This window comes from Salvia splendens, chromosome 22 (assembly GCF_004379255.2).
Source record: "Salvia splendens isolate huo1 chromosome 22, SspV2, whole genome shotgun sequence".
Classification (NCBI taxonomy): Eukaryota; Viridiplantae; Streptophyta; class Magnoliopsida; order Lamiales; family Lamiaceae; genus Salvia; species Salvia splendens.
In genome coordinates, this window is record NC_056053.1 from 25,178,921 (window position 1) to 25,205,430 (window position 26,510).

General features: G+C 38.5%; 5 protein-coding genes and 1 pseudogene across 8 annotated transcripts; 2 read left to right on the plus strand and 4 right to left on the minus strand.

The window, feature by feature from the left end:
• Positions 1-1,011: 1,011 nt before the first annotated feature.
• On the plus strand, positions 1,012-4,783 carry LOC121785735 (nucleolar complex protein 2 homolog). Its single transcript, XM_042184153.1, has 10 exons — positions 1,012-1,130; positions 1,280-1,380; positions 1,510-1,581; positions 1,667-2,608; positions 2,685-3,014; positions 3,092-3,298; positions 3,513-3,599; positions 3,834-3,928; positions 4,015-4,134; positions 4,202-4,783. The coding sequence occupies exons 1-10, from the start codon at positions 1,112-1,114 to the stop codon at positions 4,473-4,475; spliced, it is 2,247 nt and encodes a 748-aa protein (XP_042040087.1). The 5' UTR covers positions 1,012-1,111; the 3' UTR covers positions 4,476-4,783.
• Positions 4,784-4,964: 181 nt separating this feature from the next.
• LOC121787627 (protein NETWORKED 4A-like) lies at positions 4,965-9,111 on the minus strand. 4 transcript variants are annotated; one of them, XM_042186417.1, is made up of 4 exons: positions 8,945-9,111; positions 7,420-7,488; positions 7,070-7,178; positions 4,965-6,974 (listed from the first exon to the last, which is right to left on the minus strand). In XM_042186417.1, exons 2-4 carry the CDS (start codon positions 7,432-7,434, stop codon positions 5,236-5,238), a joined length of 1,863 nt encoding a protein of 620 aa, XP_042042351.1. In that variant the 5' UTR covers positions 7,435-7,488; positions 8,945-9,111; the 3' UTR covers positions 4,965-5,235. The 4 variants fall into 4 exon arrangements, with proteins under 4 accessions (XP_042042351.1, XP_042042348.1, XP_042042350.1 ...); XM_042186414.1 differs by having other exon boundaries at positions 8,879-9,111; XM_042186416.1 differs by lacking the exon at positions 8,945-9,111 and adding an exon at positions 8,692-8,862.
• A 4,158-nt stretch (positions 9,112-13,269) lies between these two features.
• Positions 13,270-15,549, minus strand: LOC121788015 (ubiquitin-conjugating enzyme E2-17 kDa). Its single transcript, XM_042186867.1, has 5 exons — positions 15,433-15,549; positions 15,157-15,263; positions 14,416-14,543; positions 13,960-14,064; positions 13,270-13,601 (listed from the first exon to the last, which is right to left on the minus strand). The coding sequence occupies exons 2-5, from the start codon at positions 15,224-15,226 to the stop codon at positions 13,458-13,460; spliced, it is 447 nt and encodes a 148-aa protein (XP_042042801.1). The 5' UTR covers positions 15,227-15,263; positions 15,433-15,549; the 3' UTR covers positions 13,270-13,457.
• Positions 15,550-16,633: 1,084 nt separating this feature from the next.
• Positions 16,634-18,998, minus strand: LOC121788106 (4-hydroxy-tetrahydrodipicolinate synthase, chloroplastic-like). Its single transcript, XM_042186981.1, has 3 exons — positions 18,673-18,998; positions 17,855-17,939; positions 16,634-17,746 (listed from the first exon to the last, which is right to left on the minus strand). The coding sequence occupies exons 1-3, from the start codon at positions 18,716-18,718 to the stop codon at positions 16,819-16,821; spliced, it is 1,059 nt and encodes a 352-aa protein (XP_042042915.1). The 5' UTR covers positions 18,719-18,998; the 3' UTR covers positions 16,634-16,818.
• Positions 18,999-21,993: 2,995 nt separating this feature from the next.
• LOC121786022 lies at positions 21,994-24,205 on the plus strand (annotated as a pseudogene).
• Positions 24,206-25,263: 1,058 nt separating this feature from the next.
• Positions 25,264-26,184, minus strand: LOC121786023 (auxin-induced in root cultures protein 12-like). Its single transcript, XM_042184532.1, has one exon. It carries the CDS (start codon positions 26,120-26,122, stop codon positions 25,391-25,393), a length of 732 nt encoding a protein of 243 aa, XP_042040466.1. The 5' UTR covers positions 26,123-26,184; the 3' UTR covers positions 25,264-25,390.
• Between the last annotated feature and the right edge of the window lie 326 nt (positions 26,185-26,510).

Here is a 26,510-nt window from a genome sequence, read left to right on the forward strand (position 1 = left end):
ATTAGCTATTAGCTAAGTAATTAGTCACCAAATTCAAATTTGATGTTTGGATATATAATGATAAACAATGATGTTTACCCACACAATGGACAATGACACAATCACATTAATATTTTTGCATTTATTGCGTAATAAATGAATTTGGGTATGACGATTGACGCAAACTGGATAATATTCACTTAATTAGAAATATATCACGTATATATAGTTGTCTTAAATATTAAGTATGAAAATTATGTTTATTTTGTTCTTAACAATAAGAACTTTCCAAAATAGAAGAAAATATGAAAAGAACCCAACTATTCCTTAAATAACAAGACTGGCATACGAGATTGAATATTACGTATTATCCGACAAATTAAGAAAATATTTTGGTCGAATTCGGGTTAATTATGCAACTTAAAAATATAACTATTCATATAATACTATCTTTTTCTTAATTATCACATTAGTCAGATTTTGGAAAAATTCCCCTACTCCATCATTCCTACTCCACACCCCCACCAAAATAAAATGGACCCACCATCACTTATTAAAAGTGCTCATATTTATAATATTTTTTTATTTTGATGTGAGTATGGAGTAGGAACTGTGCACCATTTGTGGAGTAGGTGATAGGAAAAATTATGTTCGATGTGGCTGTCGGAAAATGACATTGTTTAATACGCTCGTCAATCACAACTTTAATTTAACTTTTTAACCATGTATGTGCTATGATAATAAATTAAAATATGCAAGATGCTGAAATTTTTTAACATTCGACAATTGTGGAAAATGTAATTAACTATTTTTGAAAGTTGGTTTATCGATCATAAATTGACCAAAACTTGATGAGTTTTTCGACAACTTGTCATAAATTCCTAAGAAGCTTGTAAACTTATAATATTGGAAAAAGAAAAAATAGGTGTCTCATAAATTTCCTGCAGTAAAATTTTAGCTCAAAAACTAAAAGACCCAAATTGTAAAGCCCAACTATAAGATCCAAAACGAAACCCGCAATCCGGAAATCCAACCCGACCCGACCCAGTTATCACAGTGATAAACCCTCTGAAGTTTGAAATCACAACTAGGGTTTTGTATAGCTTCGTTTCCCACCTGCTTCTTCTCTGCAATGGGATCCAAAAACAAAGGTACAGTAATTTTGTTTGATTTCCTCATTTTCCCTTGATTTAATTGTTGTATACATTAACCCGAATTAGCAAAGCTAAAGCTTCATTATTTCCTAAAAATGTGGAAGTTTTACCTTTGCTCAGAAAGAGTTGAATTTTGTATTTTGCAGCTAAGAAGCTGACAGTGAAAAGTGAGGTGAAAAACGGCGTGAAAATGGAGAAGGAAGAAGCTAAAGAGCACATTGGAACCTTGAAAAAACTTCAAGAGAAGGTACACTCATTTCCCCTCTTTTATGTTTTGATTAAAATTTGGTTAATTTGTTGAATGTTTTGAAATTCGTTGCATATCTTAGTTATATGATGTGCTAGGGTTTAATTTGTGATGGTTTATTGTATGCAGGATCCTGAATTCTATGAATTTTTGAAAGAACATGACAAGGAGCTTTTGGATTTCGATGAAGAGGATTTGGATGTGAGTGAGGAAATTCTGCTCCTTTCTGATATGTGATTATTTGATGAAATTGCTAATTGGAACGATTGTGTTTTGATTGTTTTAGGATAATATTCGAACTGATGCAGAAGATGAAGATGATGAAGAGGAAGTTGATGACGATGTTGCGGAGTATAGTGATCCTGAATCTGCAACGGAGGAAGAGCCTTCGACAAATGTGATAACTGGTGCAATGGTTGATTCTTGGATCGAAGCAATCCGTTCCAAGTCAAAATTAGCTGCTGTTCGCTCAATTCTGAAAGCTTTCCGGAGTGCTTGCCATTATGGCGATGATAGTGGTGACGACCCTGCAGCAAAGTTTAGCACCATGTCGAGCAGTGTTTTCAATAAGATAATGCTGTTTGTCTTGAATGAAATGGATGGCATTCTTCGAGGTATCTTGAAATTCCCATCCTCTGGGGGAAAGGATGAGATGGTTAAGGAACTTATGGCTACAAAGCGATGGAAGAAATACAATCTCTTGGTGAAGTCATATCTTGGAAATGCTCTACATACGTTGAACCAAATGACCGATAATGAAATGATTGCGTTCATGTTAAGGCGCCTGAGATACTCGTCTGTATTTTTGGCTGCTTTTCCTGCTCTTTTGAGGAAGTACATTAAGGTTGCGCTTCATTTCTGGGGTACCGGGAGTGGTGCACTGCCGGTTGTCTCCTTTTTGTTTCTGAGAGACTGTTGCATACGCCTCGGCTCTGACTGTCTGGAAGATTGCATCAAAGGGATGTATAAAGCCTATGTCTTAAATTGCCACTTTGTTAATTCGACAAAATTGCAGCATATCCAATTTCTTGGTAATTGCTTTGCTGAACTTCTTCGGGTGGACATTCCAGCTGCGTATCAGCATGCTTTTGTTTACATTAGGCAGTTAGTAATGATACTAAAGGAAGCACTCTTTTCTCCAACGAAAAAGAAAAATAACAGTAAAGGGAAGGATGAGCCTTCCAAGAAAGAGAAGGGGAAAGAAGCACGTTCCAGTTCTTCAAATAAGGTATGGTATTGGGAACATGAATTATATTTTTCTTCATCCTGTCACGGATCACAGAAACTATCGTTCACTCTTGCAGGAAATTTTTCGAAAGGTTTATCAGTGGAAGTTTATAAATTGCCTGGAGCTATGGACTGGAGTTGTTTGTGCATATAGCAACGAAGCTGATTTGAAACCACTTGCATATCCCTTGACACAGATCATAACTGGGGTAGCTCGTTTAGTACCCTCAGCTTGTTATTTCCCACTTAGATTGCGTTGTGTAAGAATGCTCAACCGGATCAGTGCATCAACGGGTTCATTTATTCCTGTATCTCTACTTCTGCTGGACTCGCTAGAGTTTAAAGAATTGCGTAAACCTCCTACAGGGGGAGTAGGCAAAGCTGTTGATTTTAACTCGATCCTAAAGGTAATAAAAATGGTTATCATCCATATTTCATGATGTGATACAGCCTTCAATGAGAAATCTGGATTTGTCTGCAACAGGTTAGCAAATCCACCTTGAAGACCCGGGCATTTCAGGAGGCCTGTGTTTTCTCTGTGGTTGAGGAACTCACCGAGCATCTTGCTCAGTGGAGTTACTCTATTGCGTTCTTGGAATTGTCTTTCATTCCTGGTGTCCGGTTGCGAAACTTCACTAAGTCCACGAAGGTTGATAGGTTTCGTAAAGAAATTAGGCGCCTCACTCGCCAGGTTTGCCATACGTCCCTTGAGACCACTTCTTCCATTTTGCATTTTCAAATATCAAATAATTTTTGAACTTTATGATCTCTCCTATAAAACATAAACAGTCGTCTTTCCTTTGGCTACACGAATAGTTCTAGAAATTACGCAGAAAGAAATTTATTCTTGCTGTAAAAGCTAAATGTTCTGGTTGGACTAATCTCTGTGCTGCCATCTGACACAGATTGATGCGAATTCCGATTTTGTGAATAAGAAGCGAACGGCAGTCACACTCTTGCCAAATGACACTGCAGCAGAATCTTTCCTTGAGGTTTGAACTTATGTGGTCTCCCATTTCCTTCCCTTACAAAAGATTTTCCTGTTCGATCTCGGTTGCATCCTCTATTTGTTGCCCACATGCTAAGCCTCGGCTGCAAATTGTTGCTTAGCCTGTTAATTTATGTTTTGCTGATATATAATTTAATTAACTGAAACATTTTGTATAGGCTATCAGTCTATGTTCATCTCGTTTATCTGTTTTCTTGTTTTCCACCAATTTTACCAGGACCTGAAAAACTCAGACACTAGCCCCCTGTCCCAGTATGCTGCCGCACTACGCCAGAGAGCCCAGGAAAGGAGCGGCGCTTTGACTGAATCCAGGTTAATCACATATACCTTTTGTTCGTGTTATTCTACTGAATCTCGAGGTTTTTGTATCTATGATGAGAGATGCAATTTTTGGCCAGTGTGCTCATTGGAGATAACTCAACCAAGTTCGGGAGCAAGATATCAAGTGACGATGATGAGCAAGATGATTCTGACGTGGAAGAAAATGCCAGTGCTATGCTCTCTGATCACTATTCCAAGTACATCTCTCTCTCTCTCTCTCAAATGAAGGAAAAGGACATATAATATATTTGTTTGGTGTATTAGGCAACAGAAAAGTGTCAACAAGAAGAGTAGTACTACTAAGCACACAGAAGATATGGCTTTGGATGAAGATATCGTTGAGGACTTGGTTCTCAGCTCTGATGAAGATGCTCAGTTGAGTGACAATCCCGATGAAGATGACGACGATGATGAGCCGGAATATGACCAGCAGGAACGGAGCAGCAGCAAGAAACGGAAACATGGTGTGGATATGCACAAAGGAAAGCAAAACGACGGTGGAAATAGAAAGTCGAAGAAGAAGAGGAAGACACGGTAGGTAAAACATACATCGTTGCAGATGCAATTTGGATATTTTTGGAGAAGAAGAAATCTGAATTAAACTAATATCGAAAATGCATTCGATTATGAATGTGGTTTGTGTTTTGGAGGGAGTTGGCAGGCAAATGTTTCTTGAAATGTGATCAAACAGAGCTAGTTGTGTAATAGTATGAACTTTGATTATGGATTTTGGGATTTTAGGAGATTTTGTAAATAGGATTGGATGAATACAGCTGTGTCCAATTCTATATGATTTAACTGTATCAAAAAATTGATACATTTATAGAAAATCTGTTTTGAGTTTTAGATGTGTTTCTGATTCCTTCCAAAGATTTTCAATAATCCAATAAAAACACAAATCATGATAGATTATGTATTTCTTTTATTCATCATTGTTTATTTCAAGTGTTACCCTTCGTTTATTACCATAAAAAAGGAGAGAAAAAGTAACCCCCCAAAAAATTATTACTGATGCAACTATTATAAAAATTCTAAATATATCTATTATTCATTCCAAATGCTGTCACATCATGTTTAAATGATCCAAATAAAAAAAAAACCCTGCGAACCAAAAGCGAAAAAGAAGCTATACAATGCAGGGATGATTTTAGATTTGAACTTTCTTGAATCTAAAACAAATCGTTTATTCTCTCAAAAACCAAAAAAAAAAATATCAATAACATTACAAAGAGGTGTGGAAATCGTCTGATCGAAAAGCAGCAAAACTCTCAAACATCATAGCAAGAACGACGTACGCCTCATCGCGCTGTCACGGCCAACCGGTGTTGTCCAGTGACAGCCTCTCGGAGCAGCTGGTGATATCCGCTGCGATAGTGCTCGATCGAGAAGCAGAGTTGCCTTATCGCCTCCCGTTTCTCCTCCGCTCCTTCGAGAATCGCCTCTTGCTTCCTCTCCACGTCCATCTCGAGCTCCACGACTCTCGAGCGCAGATCCTCCGCGGACTTACGGGCCTCCTCCACGCTAACAATGAGCTTGACGTGCTGCAGATGCAGCTCGTGCAGATGCTCGTCTCTCGAGCTGATCTCTGCACCGAGCGCGGCGACCTTGGCGTTCAGCTCGTCCCTGGCCGCCGCCAGCATGTCGTGCTTCACCTTCCACACGTCGAGGTTTCCATTGAGCTCTTCGACGCAGTTGTCTCTCTCGGCAATGTCGGCCTTCAGCAGCTCGATCTGAGCTCCGAGCACGGCCTCTGCCTCGTCTTTGGCGGACTTCAATCGCCTCACGTCATCTTCCAATGATTGGCATCGTAGATCGATTTCCTTGAGGCTATCCTCCAAATATGCCCGTTCTTTCGTCATCCTCGTCATCTCCGCTTGAAGGAGCTCGTTTTCTTCGGCTAGGGCCTTGTTCGCGTTCCCTATCGACTCCTTCAGCCCCCGGATTTCCTGATCGCGTTCCGAGAGATTCGTCTTGTACCTCACTATGCGGTCCTGTAGCCTTGCAGCGTCGCGTTTCTCTCGCTCGACTTTGTTTTTCCAGACTGCAACCTCCTTCTGTGCCGATTTCAGCTGATCCTGGAGATTCTGCACGGACGAGCCCTTGCTCGTGAGCTCCCGCCTTAGGCTCGCTACTTCTTCTTCCGACTCACGGAGCTTCTTCTCCGCACTTCTAAGCTCCTGCTCGAGTCTCCGAATTTTATGCTCCAGCCCAACTTCGCCTTCCGAGCCAATGTTGTTTTCTTGAAGCTCAGTCTCCTGACCTTGCTCCAACACTATGCTCGATTCTAGCGTTTCCGTCTCTCTCCGTACCAAGACTCCACTAGAAAGGACGTCGTTCAAATCTCCAAGAGATTCGTACTTTTGAAGCTCGATCTTGAGGCGCGTTATTTCTTCTTTCGACGCTTCCATATTCTCTTTTGCAATTCTCAACTCATCTTCGTACGCTGATAATTTCGCTAGATTGATCTCGGAACACTCATGGCTGCATTGCTTACCATTGGAGATCTCTTCCGTCTGCACACGAAGCTTCTCTCTCACCTCGTGAAGCTCAGCTTCAAGCTCGACAACCCTCCTCCGCGACCCCACCTCCTCGCTGTTGCTCTGCGTGCTGGAGTAGTTATTAACGGAGGAATCATCCGACTCCGATTCAGAATCCAGCGTCGAAGACTCGTCACCTTCCTTGCTATTCAAGTCCGAGCCACTTCCGTTGCTCCCGAGAAAAAACTCGAATCCAGCAGCACGAGGTCCGGATTTGGTGCGAGCGGGCTTTGTGTCAGGTGAGGGCCCGGTGGAAGGTGGCTCAGAACCGACATCAGAGACCCCGGAGCCCTGAGAACGAAGATCAGAGGGAATGTTCTTCTTGAGCTCGCCCGTCACATGATCATACCGCTCAGCCAACGCACGGTACATTCGATAAAACTCCTCAACGAGACTGACCAGCTCAGGCCGCTTCTTGAAATACAATTCAGCCTTCTTCGCAAAGGAATCGGCATCCTCTTCTATCAGTTTCAACATCCGCTTCACATTTACATCCATCTCTGAAACCAACAAAATCATTCTCATCTTTTCATTCGATCAATATAGTCAATAATAGAGGTTTGCAACGACACGAATCCTCGAGCAAGCAACTTACCTTCGAGATTTTCTTGAAGCCACTTCGAGTTCCTAGGACTGACGTGGCTATCCCACCACCACGAGTGAGACTTCTTCGACTCCAACCTCTTCATTTTGTTTAACTTCACCTATAAAAAAGGGCAACGGAGACCACCTTAGGCAAGACACAAACATGTAAAAGCAAACAATACTACCAAACTATACTCCAATTTTCTTCACCAATTCGTGCTTCGTTTCAAACCCCTCTCATGGAATTCACGAACAAAAACTAGCCCCACATGAGACTAACTAACAAAGACAAACTTTCCCAAAACTAGCCTACTCGACTTAAATTCTCGAACATAAAATGCATTGAGCCCGTTTTCTTACGAGTGATGAAGCCATGATCCGAGCTTAATATCCAATCCAAACACCAGGGCAGCACACAAACCCAATCAGCTGCACATACAAAAATGGATGACAAAATCAGCACACGTATTCTACGACAAAACATGGAATCAAAACGGTATACACAAGCTGCATTCATCTCATTACACCATACATTTCTTGAATCCACAACAAAGATATCAATTATCACAAACACAGATTTCTCAGCAAAAAACAACACAAAATGGATCACCAAAGCATAAACACAAACACACATATTCTACGACAAAATATGGAATCAGAATGGTACATACAAGCTTCATTCATCTCATAACACCATACATTTATTGAATCTATCAACAACAAAGATATCATCAGAAACACCGATTTCTCAGCAAAAACGACACGATCACCTAAACAACGCTGCAAGAGCAATCACAGCCATCGCACCAAATCTTGGTCAACAGTCTACCATCCCCCAAAACCACACGAAATGGATCTCGAATGTCTAAAGCATCAACATGAACACACACATTAACAATGAATGGAAGAGTTTACAACACAGCAGACTCCACTCATCTCATAACACCATACATTTCTTGAATTCACAACAAAGATATCATCACAAACACCGATTTCCCAGCAAAAAACGACGCAACCACCTAAACAACACTGCAAGAGGAATCAGAGCCATCGCAGCAAATCTTGAATCTACAATGCAGCAACTAGTGAGCCTAAAAACAAGGGCGAGGGCGAAGACGAAGACTAAGCCAAATAGGAGCTTTGAACATTAGCACAACTGTAATCTCCCAGAAAACAGCTATACATCCACACAATCTTCATACCATAGCCTTGACTAACTCCTTTATTAAAACATGATTACCATTTTTTATTATTTCATCAATTAAATAAGAGATTTAACATGACAAGCCACGATCTTTCATAGGGGGGCAGAAATGGAAGGGCCTTTGCCCCCCCTTTGCAATTAATTATTGAATAAAGATACCATTTTTATCCATTTGTTTTAAATTTAGAGAGAGGTGTGGCCCAACAACACGAAAATCAGTAGACAATGCCGCAGTTTACATGTGGGAGAATTTAATGGAGATAGAGTGAGATAAAAGAAAATTCAGCTCCCAAATGTAGAATCACAAAATTGGGCCAAATTCAATCAAATCAAGAAACAATCTCACTTCTAAACATGGAAAATCAAATCAAGACGTGTTCACACCGACCAAGAAATATAATTCAAGATTTTCACACACACATATATACCTCAGATCAGGGGAAGATGGAGAGGAAGAAGACAAAGGAGAAGTAGAAAAGAACTTTTAAGGGTATGGAAAAGCAAAGAAAGGATTTTTATGAGGAGGACGCCATCTTTAATTCAAACCACAAATGCCCAAAAAAACAAGATTTGAGATAGTGGGAAAAGAAGGGAAAGCATAACAAAATGTCTCACCTTTTCACTGTTTCTTGAAGAAGTATAAAAATTGGAAAATTTTAGAGAGAGAGAAGGCGGCAAAACCTATGAAAGAGAACAAAATTGTGAAGCTCCAGCAAGAGAGACAGATGTTGTGTATGAAAAATGTGGAGATTCCTTGTTTTTTAGCCTTTAGCTGTAGGTGTGGTTGTGCAGTGTGTGTTTATATCTATCTATCTTTCTATCTAGAGAGAGAGGGAGACGTGTAAGAAGTTTTCATCACATGTAGACTGGTAGTAAGTCAAAGCGTTTTAACATCATATTTATTCATTTCAATTCAACTATTTTGAGACAAAATTGAATCATAAATTTGATGTTAGATTGTAAATTGTTTGTAAAGAAATTTATTTATTATTAGAGAGTTGGGATTGGCAAAAAAGAAGCATTTGGCATGATTTGAGGAGCGTCCAAACACTTTTGAATATTTTTAGTAATTTGGATTATCTAAAAAAGCACTACTCTATTCTTTAAATTTGACTTGGTCTTGCAAGATTAGAGTTTTTTTTTTGTTATTGTGACTACTACTATAATTTATTAGTTTGAAAAAAAAGTGTAGCTTACACGAGGATTAGAGGAAAGAACGTTTGTAAAAAATGTGTTCGAATTTATTTACTTTTATTCTGTTATATGTAATAAGTAAATAAATTGTGAACCGTCCGAATTTGATTTCACTTTTTAAAATGTAAATACTATATGTGAAATGGAATAAGTCATTGGGAAATTTATTAAAATAATATACTACCTATAATTTTGAAAAGGGAAAAGAAGGATTCATACCATGTAGTGGGTTCCAATTGCTTAGTTCTTGCAGTATTAGTTTTATATCAATATATCATTATTTCATGATTTGAATACTTCTAATTTGGCCTTTTCTTGTTTGTCCATTTTGAACTTAGAATTGCATTTTTGTAATTTTGTTTATACTTTATTCAAAGTTAAATGTTTAATGATCTATAGATGGGCAAACATTCTTTTTGTGTTCTTTGTTTTCTTAATAACCACGAACTTACACTAAAAAAAGACTATTAAATACATTTTATAATGCAATTAAGAACGTTAATTGTGTTTCTAAATATACCAACAATTGTTCAAAAAACGTCTTTATTTTTATTGTCTCAACTAAAATTAAAGGATGCAAATGGAAGTATCCCCAAAAAATAAAAGATTAAGTTATTTTGTCCTTAATTTGATGATGCTTTTTTTGCATTCTAAATTATTAGTACTTTTTAAAGCTTTCAAACGCAAGTAATTGCATCTCAATTTTTATATCCTTAAAGGAATTTTTTTTAGTACTAAACAATTTATTCCCTATGTCGACTTTTACTTTCTCTTTTTGTTGCCAATATATTTTAAATTGTTTAACAAAATGCATGTCTTCATATTGTAGTAGAGAATTTGAATTTTCGTATGTATATATCTTGTGATTATAATCTAAATAATGGAGTACTATTGTTTCAACAAGTAATTAAGAAAAGAAAATAGTATTGACTAAGTGATTTTAAAAAAAGGTATTTTAGTTGTAGACATGATTTCAACTTTGAATTAATGTCTTCATATATATATACTTCTTAAACATTAATTATTTATTCGAAGTACAATATAAATTTTTTTCGTATATTAATTTAATCTACCAATTGTGATTTGTGCATATTCGGTGAAGACTGAAGAGTAAATGATAAATTCCAGGGTGATTTTTTTATATCAATCATAATATTTTTTAAAAATGCTTCAACGAATTGATATGTATCCAAAACCGACCTATATTGGTTGCTCATTCAACGATCATTGACTTTATTTCATTTATTTAATTAAATTTCAACTGATTATAGTATAACGTCATGCGTTTTAATGCAAGATTTTGATTTTCAATTTTAATAAAAAATCATCAATGACAAATTGACAACCATTGCTTGATTGTAAAATCAAATTTCACAAATTCGTAAAATGCCAATATTCATTTAAAAGTTCCACCATACGGGAAGTTCTTTTAAATTAAAAACGTTACTGTAGTAAAGAGAAATTAAAGTAATATTTTCAAGAGTAAAATAGAAAATATATATATATTAATTTAGGTGTGATTCGAATTAGTACCTCACAATCTAGAAATTAGTAATGCCACCTAAGTTTCATTCAAATATAATTAGCGTAAGGTGGTGAAATAATGTTATTATTTAAAGAAGGTTTAGTAAAATAGACGATGAGAAAATATTATATCATTTTCAAGATAGATTAAGAGTTACTGCACCTGGGAAATAATAAATGTTATCATTCTCATTATCTGATGACAGCCAGGTTGTTTTTAATATAGTCAAATACTCCTATATTTTAATATTTCTAGAGTAACATTTCATATTTGGGGGCATCCATGACCATAGATATCTGAAATTCGAAACCCACACCTTAGATTTTTCATATTTTTTTTATATCATAGTGGAATATAGCCTAGTCATTTTGCATGCCTTGAAAAAATAGTCTAGTTTTTAATTGTATAGTTTTTTAATAGTTAGAATTATAGGAATTTAAATAGCTCAGACTTGTAGAAATTTTGAATAGTTCAAGTTCTTTATTCTATTTTATAGTACAATTTATTGGGCCAGCTTAGTTTATTACTTTAGTCGGATTTAGATAGGGCCCATTAGGCCCAAAGCCCGACGCAAATAGATTATACTTGATGTATAAAGTAATTGCACTATCGTGGTCTTGATTTTGAATCAAAGATGCATAATTACTTGACGGAAAAAAATTACATTAAAAACGTATAATTATTTTCAGTCATTCTAACATGAAGATCTACGATGAATGAATCTCTTTATCAAAAGAGTGTAGGACAATATTTATAATGCACCTTTTTACTAACTTTAATTATTTTTCTTTATCTTATTCGTTTGACTTGTCTTATTATACCACTTATATATGTAACATACCCAAGGTAAGGTTGCATCTCTCTTGAAAATAATTACTCACAACTCTAGCTAAGAATATAAGATGACGAAGTCTCCCATCGGTTTCATCAACTCTTTCTATCCTTGCACATATCTAGCAATGACAATAGGTATTGTTTGTGTCCCAAATTTCTATGTATTCTAAGCATATCCCATATTTTAGTTGCAATCTCGTTGTTTTCTCACTCCTATTCCTATATATGTATACATGCATGAGCACATGGTACAACCCCTTAAAGCGTTATTACTACCACCATGAAAATGGCAAGTGATCGGCAACGGCAGTTTCTCGGCGGCGCTCTTCTTTTCATTGCAATTTTCCTTACACATGCCTCAGCTATAGAGAGTAAATCATCTCTCTCTCTCAATACTTCTTGAAAAGGAATGTGTTTTTTCACTCTCAATTCGACTTTTGATTTCAGTGTAGCTTACATATTAGAAATGAAATTCGGGAAACAAAGAGAGAGTATTTCGAATTTTGATTTTCAGTTAAATAGTTGGACATCATTCTAAAAATGCTTCTCTCTCTTAATTCAATAAAAACTCAATGACTGGAAATATCATCTCTCTTTTGCATGAAAACTCCAAACATCCCAGAGGAGGAAATTTCTCGAACAAACTGATCCTAACCAAAATTACACATCCAAATCGAACAGTTATGACCAATTTTTGACAAAAATATTTATAATTTATGTGTAATTAAATTTGATCTCGTGACAGACAAATTGTACCCAGCTGGTAATCAGAATCTAAATCCTACCCAGGCATGGAGGAGTTCCGAATATTGCCTCCACAATGTAAGTTTGTCTTTGCTAAATTTGACAATTACGAGAATCACAAGTAGTATAATTTATTCGTGGGCTATCCAGGTCTCGACTACGTGCAAAACGGGTTTTGGCACGAAGAACTACAGCCTGACCTACAAGGGGTGGCTGAACGTCACCGCAGAGGAAGGTCCCAGATTCTGTGAGGCAGGCGGCTGCGCTGACCACACAAGGTCAGTGCTCCTCTGCCTCAAACACGTCAAGAGAGACTACTGGTTTGCCAATGCTGCAACCGTCAAAGACCTCTACGATACCATAGATGATGGCTGCAAGAATGGTGGCACAGGTACGACACGACTGACCGTTTCAAAATGACTGAGACAGAAATTTCGAGTATCTAATTTTTAACCTTACTCATTTTCTTGCCTATAGGTTTTACTGGAATCAGCAAGTATGGTTCTCATTGGAAGGTTAAATCCTAAACCATAACCCCATCTTTTGTTAAAACAGTTGTGTCGGCTGTTTATTGCCCTTTTCAACATAGATTGAATAGTCGATATGTGTAATAAGAGAACATGGGAATGTGTTTCCTGTATTCAGATTTCAAATACGAATACGAAGATCACTAATAATATACTCCATATAGCTATTTCTTGCTATTAGATTGAGACCAAAAAAGCATTTTTGATCAGATGTCGAATACTTGTATTCACAAATTCGGAAATGGAGTATTGCATACACAAACAACCATCAAGAGTAAACCAGTTAAGGACAAAATACCATACCAAACACTGCTTTATTTTCTGGATTAACCATAGACGAAGATATGCCTAATCCGGTTGATTGTCCAGTTTACCCCATGGCATACTTCTGGGTCCAGCTGCGAGCAGTAGTCTCGTATTTGCTCCTGTCTGTCTTGTACATATGAGCGATTTCAGGAACCAGTGGGTCGTCAGGGTTTGGGTCAGTCAACAGAGAGCAGATTGACAGCAGGACCTAACAAAAAACACGGACACAAATAAGAATGATGATAACGACATGATAGCTCGAGTAATGGAAATGTACACAGTACACACCCAACATAACAGAATCAAGAAAGTAATATCATAGGAATAGATCTTATGGATAGAATGGCACCGATAAACAGATGGATCTTTTCCTTTCCGGTTTTCAGAAAGTAAGGCCATCACTGACAAAGCTAGAGAGACAAATGTCCCAGTATTCAAGAATTCAACAAAAGTAGAAAACCACAGATAGCTTATTTTAGTGAATAATAAACATCAAATCACAGTTTTATATATCATAAAAGCCTTCGAAAAAGATCCAGTGAGAGAGAAATACAAGTGCTTAATACCTTAGAAACAGTCAAGGCTGGACTCCACTGTTCTTTCAGAATATCAAGGCAAATGCTACCATTGCTGTTGATATTAGGGTGAAATACCTTCGTCCTAAAAGCAACCTGTATTTACAGAGAGATAATCATTTTCAGAGGTCTCTTGACTAGAGCAGAAAACAAGCAAACATTAATTAAACTTATCAATACATACCGGGAAACTCCATTGTACAACAAACACAGAATCAGTAACATGTCATATATTATGAATATAAACTGGCAATTGCTCTACTTTCCCAAAGTTTTCATTTACTATACACTACAGTTAACAGTATTACAGCATGACAGGTACATATTACAGAGGAAAACCATTTCGTGTTTATTATACCTGGCTTTTGCAACTAAATACTTAACAATAGAGTTGGGGACCAACAGAATTGAAGTTTGCTCTTATGGCATGGTAAGTTCGTAGCATACCTTTGGTGGCTTAAAAGGATAATCAGGAGGGAAATGGATCGAGACCAAAAATACACCTCCAGCATAAGGGCTATCAGTAGGCCCCATTATCGTCGCCTGCCAATGGAACATATCTTCCGCTACAGGACCTACGTTTAAATAAAATGAGGATCAGATATAGATCTCGAACATAACGGATCATGACCATATATCACTCAGCATGGAAAAGTATGAACAAGGCTCGCAGCAAAAGTAACAACTATGGATCAAATATAGTAGTAACACGTACTGATCCTACCACAACTGCACGTGAACAGATTGTAGTGAAATCTACTGCTTAGCTAGCTAACACGATCTCCTTCGAAAATTATTGAAGAAACATCTACATCAATCAAATCTTTTAAAATCAAACAACAAAATATCCACAGCCTACAAGCATCCTAGCAGCAAATTCAATCAAGTCAGGACTAACTAATGTCGGCAGCTCATTATAAGCACTAAAGCAAAAAATTTCGATCGAGTCTGAACCAACTTATTGCTGCCGACTCATTATAATATACACCCCTAGCTCAGTTCATCAAACCCCCATCATCATTTGGTCATCCACAACCGAGATTGTAACCTAATTTCTACCATACATCTCCAGAAATCATTAATCGACACTCAATTTCAGAACTAAAACGCAAAAACGAGCAAATAATTTCGAAAACATAATCCAGCTGACTGTTTTTAAAACTAATTGAGGGAAAAGGGCGAAGATACCGGCGCTGCAAGACGTCGGAGGGTCCTTCTGCAGATCCTTGAGCTCCTTAAGTATCCTCTTTGACGCCATTAGAGATCCTTCTCGCTTTCACAGCAAAGCGCCTAGCCTAACAAATCAGAAGCGCCAATTTTTTTTAAAAAAAGGGAAAACCAAAACCCTAACACTGAAATCGGAGAGATCCAAAACCCATGGCCACAATCAGATCAATTGAAACAGAGAAACGCAAAAAATCATAAAACGCGAGCTGATTGGGGTGATAACACGGTGAGCAATACCTGGTCCAGAAAATATGCGATTAAGCAGAAGAACAGTTCGGGAGCTAGAATGGCGAAGGGTGATGGCAGTAGAAAAAGTGGGTATTTATAGTAGATGGCTTTGATTACTATGGTGGCAATATTATAGAATATTTAAAATTAAGAAAAATAGAGTAGTAGTAATTTTTTTAGTACTACTATATTAATTGTGTCATGATACTAATTTGTTATGCTTTTTACATGCGTTGATTTTAATAAGGTATAAACATGCCGCTTAATTTTATGTAATCAACTTTTTTTCACATGCATCATTATTTTTTTATTCCATACCACTCCTACGTTACTATTTTCTTTTGATATCACTGTCTTTCTAATCGACACTAACACCTTTCGCCAAGTCCCCTCTTCACCTACCCGACATCGTCCAATCCATTTCCTCCAACTTCAGCCTCAAATATCATGACTTCGTCTCCTACCTAAGCAACTTGTCTCTAGCTCTCTCTAATCAACCCTGACTCAAATCGTATTGGGATATTAGGGTCAAATCATATTAGCAAATTGAAAACTCGGGATAGATATAAGGATTTATTTGTTACTTGATAATAAAATGGACATAGATTCTTCTAGTCATATTAAAAACATGTTGATTATTTATGGTATTGAAAGTAAAGTTTATACTCCCTCCGTCCCATTAAATATGCAATATTTGCTTTTCGGCACGATATTTTATGTAGTGTTGTTTTGTGAGTTAATGAAGAGAGAGTAAAGTAAGAGAGAAGAAAAAGTAGAGAGAATATTGTTTCCATTTTTAGAAATGTTTCATTTTTAATGAGACAGACCAAAAAGGAAAACGTTTCATTTCTAATGGGACAGAGGGAGTACTATATAGTGAGTGGTAATTTATACTACTATACATCACCAATATTTTCGGGATTAAATCAGTAAATAACATTTTGATTGACGTGAGTTATACGGACTTTCACCTTATATCAAGTTTAGTAGTTGGCGTATAGAATGGTGAGAGGGTATGTAACGGAAGTTATGGACAAAGTGATCACGTTTGCTATAAGAAAGCTCATCTATACACAATAAACACTATGTTTTTTGCTTTTCTTTTCTTTTCATTTTCTTCTTTCATTTGTTTAAGCAAATCTTTATTCACCAAATCCATCCTATTCTTGGTATGATGTATTGTTTGTATGATAAACTTATCAAAGATAAATGACAAATAAGAAGTCCTTTACTTCCTATAGCGTGTCACTTCATCAAATGGAAATCCAGGCACAAGACTGAATCTCAACAAACCATACAAAACACAAAACATGGTTTAAAAATCAATACTAACTTGGCCCGACTTCCTCGGTAGACACAATGCATCCGGGCCGGGCCCACAAAGACTCGAAAGCTCTAATAACGATCGATCAGAACGAAGTCATCATCATCAAGCACCTTGACATCTTTCTTCCCAACAAAATTCTCCCTTCCAATCTCATTGACTATGTTCACAAACTCCACCCTCTTTGCTAAAGGAAGGGGCACATACGGCAACCGGAAAACCGGCCTCACCACCCCGAGCTGAGATAGGGCTGTGTTTAGCCCGATTGGGTTCGGTTCCACAAAAAGCCACTCAATCAGAGGCATGAGTTTTGCATTCAGTGATGAGTTCTTTCCGCCAAACATCAGATCCCTCATCAGACCGGGAACCAAGTTGCTCACAACTGAGATTACTCCAGTAGCCCCATGATCCCATCTCGAGTCATGGCATTCATCGTCGTTCCCACTCCACACAACCACCCCACTGCTCGTGTAATGCTCCACTCTGTCATGTCCAACACATTCCTTGACACCAGCCAAGTTGGGGCTCTTTGCTATCTCCTTGATTACGTGAGGGGGAATGTCTTGGCCCGTCCTAGATGGCACGTTGTACACAATCGTGGGGCCCATGGGAAGCACGTTACTGAAGTGAGAGATCAAACCATCCAAGGAGGTCTTACCATAGTAGGGATTGATGTGAAGGGCGGCATGCATTCCAACGGCAAAGCCCTGTTCAGTAGCGTGGATTGCTTCCCGCGTCGAGTTGCTTCCTGTGTTGCCGATAACTTTGATGGATCCACCATAACAGTTCACAGTGTGGCCGATGAGCATGATGTGCTCATCCCAGCTCATCAGTTGGCCTTCTCCAGTTGTGCCTCCAACGATCACACCCTCTACGCCATCGTTGATCTGCTCGTTCATCAAGGCATCATAGGCCTCAAGGTCAAATCTACCGTCCGGCAAATAAGGTGTTTTGATGGCAGTGATCAACCTAAGCGACTTAATGTCATCAACATTAGTCCTGCAAATGGAAAGTTTACATCTTGCTTTAGCATTGACATCAGTATGTAATCTTTATACCGAAAAAAGTTCAATAACTGTGATGAAAAATTTATTTAAAGAGAGAAACCTGTTTTTAACTTCATAGCTACGCATTGGAAGATGAAAATTGGGGATTACTCCTGCTCTAGGTGAGCTCCATTTTGTGATCCTTCCTGCATCATAGTAGTAACACTGGCATCAATACCACACGACAGCATTCCTCCTCAGAGAAATCAAGCAGAGCTACAATAAAATCACATTATCAATCTGGATAAAAGTCATAAAACACAGATACATTTAAAAGCATCAACATCTGGGAGATTGTAAGTATATTTGTGTTTTTTGTCACAGAAGGAGCCATATCACAAGCTGCATTCCTAACAAGCAATAACATATCTCTTCGAAAGTAAGAAGTCGCGAAAAAAAACTAATCTAATCGATGAATACCACCCTTAGAAAGCCACATTATCAATAAGATTTGAGCTTTTAACATTACTTTCCCTACATAATTTCATTTCCTTCAATTAATTCATTGTATTATGCAAGGAAACATCATGTTTCCAGTTCAAACATCAATTTTTGTGTATTTAACACAAAAAGATCAAATACATACAAGCCAAAAGAAACAGGATAGAAAAACAAGATAAACAATGTTACTTGTTGACAAAAATACGAATTAAATACTAAAATACCAACAACTGACAATATTAGATTCAGTAAATTCAACACCAAAAAAATGGAGTTTGAATCTAAAAAACTCTTCCAAGCTACAGTTTCACACTAAAATTTGCTTCCGATTTCAACGCCGAAATTACAGAATACAGATCGCAACATTATTCAGCAGGTTAGTGACTTTGCATAGTGAAAAATCCATATTAGAATAGTACTATCAGTAAAATGCCGTACCTCGATGGTTAGCATTGAGGGAATAGCATCCGATAGCCGACGCCATTTTGTGAGGAATAATTGGCGGTTGATATAAAGAAATTGAATTGATAGCTAAAGGCGATTGATATGAGGAATAGGACGCGATTTCACTGCGGTGACTGTAGCTCCGAATCCGACGGGATAATTTGCACTTTGAGAGGAGCAGCGCAGCTGCATTGCAGATTATTTGAAATCAGCTGAAGCAGTCGTTCCACTCTGGTGGTTAACTTGCGAGAGAGCGGCGGCGGAGGAGCGTAGAGGCGGCAAGATTTTGATTGGTAGGCGGAGAATGGTAGGGTTTTAAACGTTTAATTGTTTTAAATAAATACTTACTACTACTACTATTCAATGTTAAAGCGGATAAATATACGTATGTACTAAATTTGGCTATAAAAGATTTGATCGAGGGAAGCCACGTATCATGAGTATAAAAAAATTAAAGAATAAAGAAATTTGGCTATAAAAGATTGTTCAACGGAAGAAGAGAATGTCAAAATATAATTTTAATATTATCCTATTTATAGGGATGTATTCATTTCCTTTTCCTATATTTCCTCCTTTTTCCTTCTTAATATCAGCCATTAAATTAGAGAAATGGACGGTCAAGATCAACATTGGGTAATTAATCCCGTGTTGCATTATTTGTCCTATTTTGTGCATTATGAGGGTACAATAGTAATCTAATCTAGGCTGGAAACCGCTACGAATAATGCACCACATGGTCACGAGTAATGCATATAATTGTCTATATAATGCACAATATGTGAACTACCATGCATACGAACAAGATGTGCTGTGTTATGATGTTTGACACACGTTTCTTGTTTCCCCTAAGGGTTTAATAAGCTTAGGGGCTAGGGTATAGTACGTAGACATGTATGTAATCTTCACATGGTAACGAGTAATGGATATATTTGACTATATAATGCACAATTTGTGAACTGCAATGCATACGAACAAGATGTGCTGTGTTATGATGTTTGACACACGTTTCTTGTTTCCCCTAAGGGTTTAATAAGCTTAGGGGCTAGGGTATAGTACGTACGCATTAATAACAAATTATAAAACGATACGAATAATTCACCAAATTGTCACGAGTAATGGATGTTATTAACTATATAATGCACAATATGTGAACTGCAATGCATACGAATAAGATGTACCATGTTATGATGTTTGACACACGTTTCTTGTTTCCCCTAAGGGTTTAATAAGCTTAGGGGCTAGGGTATAGTACGTAGACATTACTAAATGCACGTATGTAATCTTCAATCCGTTGATTAACCCATATACACAATACCTCTAATAATGCATAATATACTGAGATAATGACAATTAACAGCTACATAATGCACTACCTAAACCAAATAATGCACATACGTATATTCCAATAACAACAATTTGTTAGTAATGTCTACGTACTATACCCTAGCCCCTAAGCTTATTAAACCCTTAGGGGAAACAAGAAACGTGTGTCAAACATCATAACATGGTACATCTTATTCGTATGCATTGCAGTTCACATATTGTGCATTATATAGTTAATAACATCCATTACTCGTGACAATTTGGTGAATTATTCGTATCGTTTTATAATTTGTTATTAATGCGTACGTACTATACCCTAGCCCCTAAGCTTATTAAACCCTTAGGGGAAACAAGAAACGTGTGTCAAACATCATAACACAGCACATCTTGTTCGTATGCATTGCAGTTCACAAATTGTGCATTATATAGTCAATTATATCCATTACTCGTTACCATGTGAAGATTACATACGTGTCTACGTACTATACCCTAGCTCCTAAGCTTATTAAACCCTTAGGGGAAACAAGAAACGTGTGTCCAAACATCATAACATGGTACATCTTATTCGTATGCATTGCAGTTCACATATTGTGCATTATATAGTCAATTATATGCATTACTCGTGACCATGTGGTGCATTATTCGCAGATACCAAAATGTGGCAGTTACTTTTCCGTCAAATGTCAATAATAACCCTGTAATGCATACAACCACCTTCTATAATGCAACACGGAACCAGTTTTATAGAATCAATCTGATCCGTTGATGCCTTAGATCTAACGCGTAATATTAAAAAGGAAAAAGGATCTAAGATGTGAAAAGGAGAATAACGCTCCCCCTATTTATATACTAGTACTATATGATATACATGTTCAACGACATCTCTTACAAATCAAAATCTATGAAGAAGGAAGTTGCTATGCATATGGTATTATTTTACACTGAATTAAGAGCAAGCTTATGGGCTGTCACAACCGCCGTGATAATTAATCGTTCGCACAAGATGCATTTAACTAGTGTACGTCTAGATTTGCACAAATATTTCGAAGAAAAAAATTAGTTAAAAACGATAATTAATCTACTCGCACAAAAAAGACCAAGTTTGACTATTCAGTTCGAAGTATTGATCTTATAATGGTTTTATTATGGATATCAAACATGACCCTGCTAACATAATTGTCGACAACTTAGTAACGTTGGTAAACATTTGCGTAGGACTGACAATTTTTAACCCGACACGTTAATTCGACACGAAAATAATGTGGTTTGGATCAAGTTTTATTGGGTGTGTCCTTATTGGATTGACCCGTTAAGAACCCGAAAAATTCGGGTTGGGTTCAGGTTGGATACGTATAACCAATTAATAAATAATATTATTATTTTTATTATTTATTTAAAAATAATATTTTACTAATTTCTTGTAAATCAAAATTAAATCGTGGAAAGTGGTTTTTTTTCATATAAATCAAGTTTAAAACTAGATTAAATCGTGTAATATCAAGTTTAATTCGTGTAATATCGGGTTCGGGTCGTGTCAACCCATATTATATCGTGTCGCTATCGGGTTCGTGTCGGGTTTGGATTGTGTTCGGGTTTGAAGGTAGCAAGTCGAATTCATGTTGATTGACAGTTTCCTTAACAGATCGGATTTGGATTAGGCCTTATTGAGTTGAATCGTTATCAGGTTGACCCGATAATGACCAAATCCGCTCGATTTGCCACCCCTATATTTGCGCCATTTTATATGCATTTTTTGCATGTGCTCGCATTTGCTCGAGAAAACATCATCCTCATACAATGACGAATACTGAAAAATCGTGACCGTGTATAGAGGGTAATCTGACCAAACTTGGTAATTTTAATTAAAATCAAGTCCATTTTTTCATTAGTTGAAATATGCTACTACTAGTATCTCAATGCATTTAAATATTCGGCTCCACACACACAAAATCCAACATCCACAAATATCCCACCACCATAGCCGCCCCTCGACGAAGCTTTGGATCATCCTGCAGACTCCATCGCCATCTCCGCCGCTCTCTCTCTATACATATAAGTACATACATAACTCCGCCACCATGCCTTCCTCCGCCCACCAATGGCTTCCCCCCCGCTCTCCTCCTCCTCTCCCTCCTCCCACCCTCCCAGCCCGCGCCGCCGTGCTCTTCCCACCAATTCTCCAGCAACAAAACCTACCCCTTCTGCGCGGACCTCCCCGCCCTCGGCGCATCCCTCCACTGGGCCTACGACCCGGCCCGGGCCGCCCTCTCCCTGGCCTCCGTCGCCCCTCCGGCCTGGCCCAATGGGTGGATCTTGTGGGCCATCAACCCCTCGGGCTCCGGCATGAGGGGCTCGCAGGCCATGGCCGCTTTCGCAGGCGCCGGGGGCGGGATGACAGTCAAGGCGTTCAACGTCTCCGACTACGCGCTGGCGGCGCCGACCGACGATCTGTGGTTTGCGGTGAATGAGAGGGCGGCGGAGTTCGGTGGAGGGGTGATGACGCTGTTTGCGAGGCTGCTGCTGCCGGAGACGGGGATCACGGTGGTGAACCACGCGTGGCAGGTGGGGAGCGAGGTCGAGGGGGAGACGCCGCTCGAGCACAGCTCCGACCCGGATAATTTGATGGCCAAAGGGAGACTTGATTTGGTGAGGGGGACCGCGGCTTCCGCCGGAGCCGCCGGTGCCAATGGGAAGAGTAGAAAGAGAAATGTGAGTTTTTACTATCATAGACTCAATTAATTTTCTCTTATACATATTCATACGAACTACCTTCGTCCCACATTTTTTTTTTTTTTTGTTTTTTTTTTTTTAAATTTACTTCATATATTTATATCATATATATGAAGGAGGAAATTACAAATCAACTCCTATAACTACCTTCGTCCCACATTAAGTGTCCATATTTACCATTTTAGTCCATCCCATAATAAGCAGGCGGACCCATGTGATAGAGAGGGATTGGCTTAAACCCTCAATAAAAAAAATTAACACTATTTTCTTTTATAAAATTTTGAAATATATCTAAATTTAGTGTACATTATTATGTAAAAGCCCTTACAAATGATTTAAAACACCTAAAAATATACTTTAAAACAAAATTTATAAATTTCAGCCCCTATTGATATTTTTTTCTACGTCCGCCCCTAACAATAAGAGTCCACTTCACTTTTACTATAAATGGTAAGTAGACCACACATTCTACTAACTTATTCCACACACATTTTATTATAAAAGTAATATATAAAGTGAGACCATTTACTCCACTAACTTTTTCAATCCATTTTCTTTTACATTTCTAAAAATTCGTGCGGAGTCAAATATGGACACTTAATGTGGGATGGAGGTAGTATGTTTTAAAATGAAACAAGCAAGTACTCCAGAATAGAGGGATTTTTCTAGAGCAATACAGTATTGTCATGTGTTTATTTAATTTGAAAAAAATTGAGTTACATATGACATTATGAATGTTGGTTTCAGATCCATGGGCTACTAAATGTTATTAGCTGGGGCTTTATGTTTCCGGCGGGTATCGTGATAGCTAGGTATTTCCGTCAGCCAATCCGGCGTGGTTCTACCTCCATGTTTCTGGCCAAGTTTCGGCCTATGCCGTTGGGGCACGGGCCTGAAGCTCGGTGGTGAGTCGAAGGGCATCACACATGATTTCCATCGCAATATTGGCATTACCCTATTTGCCCTAGCTACTCTACAGGTGATCATTCCTCGAGCATAGCAAGCTCGATCGACTAAGTTTATAACAATGTTAATGTTGGTTTTGATTAGAAAACGGACTCTAATCGTGCTCGTTTTGCAGATGTTTGCATTAGTTTTGAGACCCAAAAAAGGCCACAAGTATAGGCCATATTGGAACATATATCACCACGTAATCGGATACGCGCTCGGCATCACCAATGTGTTCAAAGGCTTTGACATATTGAAGCCTCAAGAAATGTGGAGAACTACATGATACATTGTGGTGATTGCCGTTTTAGGAGGAATTGCTATATTATTGGAAGCAATCACTTGGATTATCGTTCCACGTAGGAGAATGCAATTAAACTAGAAAAATAATAAAAAAAGAAAAAAGTTTCTTCGTTTATTCATTTTGGTGAAATTCCACAGTTAATATTAATTGCAGTTCTAGTTGTAGCTACCTTAATTTTATATATATTCATACACTATGTAATTTCGCATGGATTCATACATTGTACCCTCTTTTATAAACTTTAAAATTACATTTTTCTTGTTTTCCTCACTTCTCTATAATTGGCTGGTGTCACGTAGCATTGTTGATTGGATACTTTGTAACGACAAACATTCTTTTAAGCTACTAAACATAGCTAAGATGGATTGTACAACCATACCTTAATTAAATTATAGTACTACTATATATATAGGAATTAGTTAGGTAGAAATTAGGAATAGGTATGATTCCATGATGCAACTCACCAATCCTCAAGCATAATTTTGTATGGAAATGTTGTTAGCAATCAATGTGCATATATATGGTTTTAGTTTGTTTAACATACTTTTTTGTCTTTTTTCTTTCACTCTTCCTTCTTTAAATAAAAAATATTTGAGTTTCAGCCTACTTTTGATAGAAAAGTAACACCAAGGGGTATTGATGGGGTACGAACTAAACCCTAATGGCAAGCCCAATAATAGTGACGGCCCATCAGCCCAGAGCCCAAGAAAGAGTATCTGTTCGGCACCAAAGAGTTCGGCACGACCAAAGAGTTCGGACTCAGCCTACAGCTCGGTAAAAGCCGACCAGTCAAGCTCTCCTCTCAGATCGGCAAGAGCTGATCGGTAAAGTCCAGCAGTTCGGTCTCAGCTTTCGACCGAACTAGGAGTTAGTGGACTCATGAAAGGCCTCCACGACCTCCGCTATACCCACGATCTATTTAGTGGTACGAAGCAGTTATTGAGCAGTTATTGCTCACCCACGATCTTGTTAGTGGGGCTGCAAACCACGACCTTAGTTCAATGTATAAATAGAACTTAGATCAGATAGAAAGGGGTTAAGCTCTCTAGAGATAAAATACCATATAGCAAGTCTGTGTTGTAAGCTGTAATCCCAGATCAAGCAATACAATCTTGCCCTCCCTTCTTCCCGTGGACGTAGATTTACCTCAGTAAATCGAACCACGTAAATTCTTTGTGTCGTAATTTTCATTCTCTACCAGCATTTATTAACATCAGAAATTCGCGGATCCATCAGGTATGATTTCTATTGTTCCCAAAAGGTTTGTGTTAAAAAAAAAGTTAAATTAAGAAGATTGATTAGTGTTTAAGACATCTCAACAGCAAAATTCGGTTTAACAATAATCAAAATAAAGGCAGTGGTAACAACAACAAAAATACTAGTGAATTTGAATTAAATACTTAATTTTCAAAATACCAAAAATACCCCTAGAAGCACCATCCCAAAAAAGCCGCCGCCGCCGTGATTCCTCCGACCGCCGCCCAAGTTATTCCCTCTCGGAATGCTGGGAGTTGGCCCACCACCGCCACTCTCCGGCGCAGGAGCTGGAGCCGGCATCGATCCACCACCCTCCGCCCCCGTCAACAGCAAAGACCCCATCGAATTCAGATTCTCCGGCAAGAACTCATGCTTCACCGGAACGCCGCCCTTCACCACCGCGCCGACCTGCCACACCTGATTGATCGCCCTTCCGCCGCTCCCCGCCGGCAGCTGCAGCGTGGCGAACAGCCTGATCACACCGCCGGAGTGCTCCGCCCGCCTCCCCGTGACGGGGTACGCGATCTCCGACTCGGCGATCGGGCCGTAAGAGGAGATGTTGTACGTCTTCACGGCGCCGGAGAAGGCGGCGAGCACCTGGGCTCCGACCATGCCGGAGCCCGTGGGGTTGAGTGCCCACGCGACCCAGCCGTCCGGCCGGGCCGGAGGGGCGACGAACGCGACGCTCAGCTTCGGGCCGGGCCTCGCGGAGTCGTCGTAGGTCCAGTGGAGGGCGGCGTTGAGGGTGGGGAGGTCGGCGCAGTTGGCGAATTTGGTGTTGGCGTCGGAGAATGTTTGGGATTTGCATGATTGTGGCATCACCAGAGGGAAGAGGAGGGCGGCGGCGGCGAGGAGGAGGAGGGAGGCGGAGGTGAGCGCCATGATTGGTCGAGGAAGAAGAGGAGGATATTGGTGGGGTTTGAGGAGTTTATGTAGAGTTATGAGAGTTTAATGTTCAATTGGGAAAATTCTACTTACTTTATACCCCACAACCTTTAATGCGTTTATATGCATGTTGCTCATTTTTTTAACAATTTTTTTTTACCATTAGTTGATTAAATGATCTACAAATTTTTCGCCGATTTATTCTAAATAATCTAGAAGAATTATGATCAAGTTAAACACTAGCAAAGCAAGATCATTGAATAATTAAAAGGAAAGCAAAACAAAAATACAATAACTTTGAGCGACAATTTTTCACACGAGACTAACAGTTGCAAAAGCAAACAAATAATGCATTGTGGGAAAGCTAGAAACAAGAAGACAAATT